At 61.8% G+C, this 4,762-nt stretch overlaps 1 protein-coding gene across 1 annotated transcript; it reads right to left on the minus strand.

Annotated features, from left to right (window-relative positions):
• Window positions 1–770: 770 nt before the first annotated feature.
• On the minus strand, window positions 771–3,627 carry AVP (arginine vasopressin). The gene is made up of 3 exons (XM_055264931.2): window positions 2,769–3,627; window positions 1,189–1,390; window positions 771–1,017 (listed from the first exon to the last, which is right to left on the minus strand). The coding sequence occupies exons 1-3, from the start codon at window positions 2,886–2,888 to the stop codon at window positions 845–847; spliced, it is 495 nt and encodes a 164-aa protein (XP_055120906.1). The 5' UTR covers window positions 2,889–3,627; the 3' UTR covers window positions 771–844.
• Between the last annotated feature and the right edge of the window lie 1,135 nt (window positions 3,628–4,762).

A 4,762-nucleotide genomic window follows, 5' to 3' on the forward strand; every position in this document is an offset into this window, starting at 1 on the left:
TGTGTTTCTCTGGATGTGTCTGTGGCTCTGAATGTGGGGCTCAGGGTCTCTGTGGTTGTGGTCAAGGGTTGCGGACACGTTCTTAGCAGTTATTTTCTTGTCTATGTTTCTGTCCAAGTGTGTTTGGGGTTGTGTGGGGCTGTATCTGTTAGGGGTCCCCCACTCTGGCTGAGGAGCCCTAATGGTGGGTGCACTGGACAGACAGTGATGTCCCCACCGCCACTACACACGAGCACTGCCTTGGGCGAAACCGACATTGCACTGGGAATCCCGGGACCAGGGTGGGTCCCTGAGCTGTTTGTGTTTCAGTGTCTCCTGGGATGAAAATGGGAACAGAATGGTCACCCCTTGGCCTGTCCCCTCTGCCTCTCTCACTCTTCTCTCCGTCACTGTCAATGTCTCTGCATCTCTCTCCAATATTCTGCTGTCTCTTGTCTCTGGGTCTCTTGCTGTCTTGTCCTCCAGGCCTTTCCCCTCTCTGCCTTTACTTCTTTCCCTCTGCCGGAGGATCCCCAACCCACCCCCTCCAAGGCCACTATCGGCCTCTGGTCTCCCCCTCCCCTGCCTCCCAGTTCGCCCTGTCCCTCGGTCTAGCGACACCTCTGCGGGTCCCAGATAGCTTCCTCTACGGGACCTGTCGCTTCTCTGGGGTGGATCTGCCCCTGACCTCAGGTCCGGGGACTGGCCGGTCGGCGTGGTGGCGGGGGTCCGCGCCCCCACCTCTCTCCCCTTCCCTCTTCCCGCCAGAGACTGAGACAGACGCGAGGCCGTGCATTGGCAGAGGTTTATTGTCCGTGCTGCAGGGGCGGACGCAAAGAGCGCGCCGGTGGGGCTAGCGGGGGGCTCAGTAGACGTCGGGCTGGGCGGGCTCGAAGGGCTCGGGCGCCCCGGCCAGCTGCACCAGCCGCAGCAGCAAGGCCCCAGCCGGCCCGTCCAGCTGCGTGGCGTTGCTCCGGTCGCTGGCGCGGGCGCGGCGGTGAAAGCCCTCGCGGCACTCGGGCTCGGTCATGCAGCTCTCTGCGGGGAGGACGTGTGAGCACGGGCGCCCTGGGGTGGGCGCAGCTCGGGATGCAGGGGCCCACACCCTCCCTGCCGGGCCCGACCCGCCCCCACCCCCCCGCAGGCCCGCGTCCCCCCACTCAAGCGGTCTGCCCCCGCCCCAGCCCCAGGCCCGCCCCTGCCGCGCACCGTCGTTGCAGCAGACGCCGAAGGCGGCGCAGCGGCCCCCGCTCCCGCACGCCTTCTGGCCGGACTGGCAGGGCGACGGCAGGTAGTTCTCCTCCTGGCAGCGCAGCGCCTCAGCCGTGCCCACAAAGCAGCCCAGCTCGTCCGCGCAGCAGATGCTGGGCCCGAAGCAGCGGCCTTTGTCCCCGGGGCCGCAGGGGAGGCACTGCGGGGACGGGTGGGATGAGCGGGAGGAGGGGAGGCGGGAGTCGAGGGGTTGGAGGGGAACCCCGCGACGCAAGGATGCTGGGGTCCGGGGCTCGGAGTGCGGGCGGGACACTGGGGCTGCAGCTGCAGGCGCGCTCGGGCGCCATCTGGGCCTCGACCGCGGTCACGGGCGGGGCGTCCAAATCTGCTCAGCACCTTGGTTTCTTGGATGACCTCTCAGTGATAGCCCTCAGCGTCCTCACCCTCAGCTAGGGACGGGTCTCCCGTGGACTACAGCATGGGGAGCCCTTCCTCGAGCCTCGGGGCCATCGCTGGTGGGCGCCACTCTTGCAGCTGCCCCACCCTCCCCCATTCCAGACCCTTCCTCCCTCCTCGCACTGCTGCGGCTTGAGCCCGGGCCCACCCCCTTCCCCATTACACCATGCAGAGAGGCCCTGCCCATCCAGAACCCCGGCCCTTCCTCCCATTTCCTGTCTCCTCTCTTGCCTTGCCCCTGGCCCCCGCCAAGCTTGTCGGCCTCAGCTGGAGCCCTGACCCCTGCTCAGCCACCTATGACCTATCAGGTGGATGGCAGGGGCCTGAGCCCTAGAGGAGAGCACGGACACCCAGGTGCCTCAGGACCCTAAAGGAGCCTAGCAGGAGGAAGAAAGGCTGCGAGGGTTGCCGACCCGGCCACTCTCATCTGCTCAACAGCCGGTTCTCTGGCGCAATGGATAGCGCATTAGACTTCTAGCTGAGCCTGGTGTGGTGTAATTTGCTCAACGGCTCATCATTGAGCCTGGACAGAATTGCATGCACATCGTGACTGGATTTCCTTCAGCTCTGCTGGAAATGGAGGAAACGTCCAGCACTACAGAATTAGGCCAGGTTCCCAGCAGAACTTCCCCACAGGATGCCCCACTCAAGTGCGCTCAGACCAGTGGCCAGCTTCTGTGTGGGGGCCTGGGTGCCTGTGGCTGGGAGGCTGGGGATGGATGAGGAAAGCCTCCAATGCTAGGTAGGATGGAGCCTCTGCTGCCCCAGCCAGTCCGGATGCAAGAACGCCATGGGCACAGGGGAGGCCATGATGCCCCGTTCTCCCTATCTAGCCCCAAGCCCAGTCACCGGGGAAGCATCCCTCATTTCCCTGCATCCCTGTCTGGATGGCAACAGTGACCAGGAGCCCCTTCAGCCTCTCCCAGCCTCCTCCAAAGCCTGGTCCCCTCTGGCCCACCCCATTGGCTCCTCTGCCCAGCCATGCTGTGCCTCCCTCTTCCTCCGCTGCACCTCCCCTAAAGGCTACCACCACCCATGACTTCCCTCTTTCCTAGCCCCTGACCCAGGGTGTCAGCACTGCACACTATGGCAGCCCTGAGATGGCCCACAGTGGGAAGTACCTGTCTCAGCTCCAGGTCGGACATGGCCCTCTTGCCGCCCCTCGGGCAGTTCTGGAAGTAGCACGCAGAGGAGAAGGCCAGTAGGCCCAGGAAGCAGGCGGGCAGCATGGTGTCGGGCATCCTGGTGCACACAGGTGGACCCCGTATGCAGCGCTGCTTGCTGGTTCTGTGCTGCTGCCTCTGCTGGCTGCCTATTTATGTCCGCAGGTGTTCCCTTGGAGGCAAGACACGGCCGCCACCCCCCCCCCAGTGGCTCCCCAGGAGCCCACGGCCCCCAGGTCCCCAGCCGTCAGCAGTGATTCAGGCATCTGGGGACACACGTGGGCCTGTCTGTACAGGGGATCATGGGGGAGGGGTACGGGCCACCAGGCTGTCGTGGGCCGCGGAATGACAGCAATTGCCTCTACTGTGACTGCAGCGTTCTGGATTCAGGGAGAGGGACAGACTGGGGGGTCACCTGGAGACCGTCTCTGAGCTTTCTGATTACCCAGAAATGGCTTAGGGTCCAAGAAGAGGGTAAGAGGAACCGAGGGGCTGGGTGTTAGGGGCAGGGACAGGCCCTGGCCTAGGAGCTGTGGGGCAGGGGACAGCCAGGTGTGTGGGGAGGGTCAGACCTGTGACAACAAGATAAGGGACCAAGAACAGCACAAGCCCAGAGTGGTGAGGACAGGGGCTGCACCAGAGACGGGAATCCCTGCCTCGTGGACAAGGCAGCCACGGTCGTGGAGTCAGGGGACACAGAGTGAGAGGGGCTTGTTCTTATAGGGTAGGGGGGTGGCAGGCTGCTGGGGAAAGTGCAAGACATGACACCCCTGTACCCCCATAGAGCAGGGAATGGGGACTCAGGCCCTGAAACTGGGGGCCTTGGGGACACATTTGGCACATAACCCATCACCCCCTCCCAGGTAGAAACATGAGTGTGGGGAGTTACTATGGGGAACAAGAACTCCATGCCAAGTAAGGTTCAAAGGTGGGGGGAGCCCCAGGAAACCTGACAACTGTTTGTCCCAATTCCTACGCCCACCAGGACCTTAGTATGTGGCAACCAGGGCAGGTACATCTCAGGCCTGGGGTGGGAGAGCGGGGGGGTGTCTGGGCCTGGGGGAAGGTGCAGAAGGAGCCATACCTAAATGGACCCAGCCTGAGAAAGCCACTTTTGGTCCCTAATCCCAAGGTGGCAGGTCTAAAGAGGACATGGCCTCTCTCCCTGGGCCACCAGAGTGCCCTGCTGGTCTGGGGTTCAGGCCGGGTACCCCTTGCTTCTCAAGCTGTGTGCAGTCCCCAGCTCTCGCAGTTCCCACAGGCTCTTGGCCTCCTCTCCAGGGTGCACAGGGGTGCTGCGAGGAAATTCCAGGGGACACAGCAGCCCCATCTCCATCAAGGGCAGTGAGGGGCCGGCAACCCAGGAGTGGCCTCCTACACTCAGGCCATGGCATCGGCCTTTTCAGGAATGACCCCTCAGGGACTGCAAGGATCCTTTGAGAGGCAACACTGGGCAGTTGTTATTGCAGGAACACTGGCTCCCAGTAGCCTGTCTCAGGGTCTGGCCTCTGTTGCTTGAAACTTCATGGCTTGGGCAGCTCACTGGACTTTTCCGTGCCTTACTTTCTGCCAGTGTGAAGTAAGGAAAATCATGGTACCCACCTCCTAGGGTCAATGTGAGGACTGAAATAAATAATTTATTATACAAAAGCTTTAGAGCCAGGCGTGGCAGCTTATGCCTGTAATCCCAGCTACTTGGGAGACCCAGACAGGAGGTAGAGACCAGTCTTGGCAACACAGCAAGACCCCATCTCTAATTTTTTTTTTTTTTTTTTTTTTTGAGGCAGAGTCTCACTCTGTCAACCCAGGATGGTGTGCAGTGGCACAATCTCAGCTCAGTACAACCTCCACCTCCCGGGTTCAAGCGATCCTCCTGCCTTAGCCTCCCAAGTAGCTGGGATTACAGGCACGCATCATCAAGCCAGGTTAATTTTTGTATTTTTAGTAGAAAC

The sequence above is a fragment of the Symphalangus syndactylus genome, chromosome 24 (assembly GCF_028878055.3).
Source record: "Symphalangus syndactylus isolate Jambi chromosome 24, NHGRI_mSymSyn1-v2.1_pri, whole genome shotgun sequence".
Lineage (NCBI taxonomy): Eukaryota > Metazoa > Chordata > Mammalia > Primates > Hylobatidae > Symphalangus > Symphalangus syndactylus.

Bases quoted from the DNA above. Each gene is read 5' to 3' on its own strand.
- AVP (XM_055264931.2), bottom strand. From the start codon at position 2,888: ATGCCCGACACCATGCTGCCCGCCTGCTTCCTGGGCCTACTGGCCTTC. The intron at 1,391-2,768 runs GTACTTCCCACT...CCGTCCCCGCAG, and splicing joins CCGACCTGGAGCTGAGACAG to TGCCTCCCCTGCGGCCCCGG. The intron at 1,018-1,188 runs GTGCGCGGCAGG...TCCTCCCCGCAG, and splicing joins CGGCGTCTGCTGCAACGACG to AGAGCTGCATGACCGAGCCC.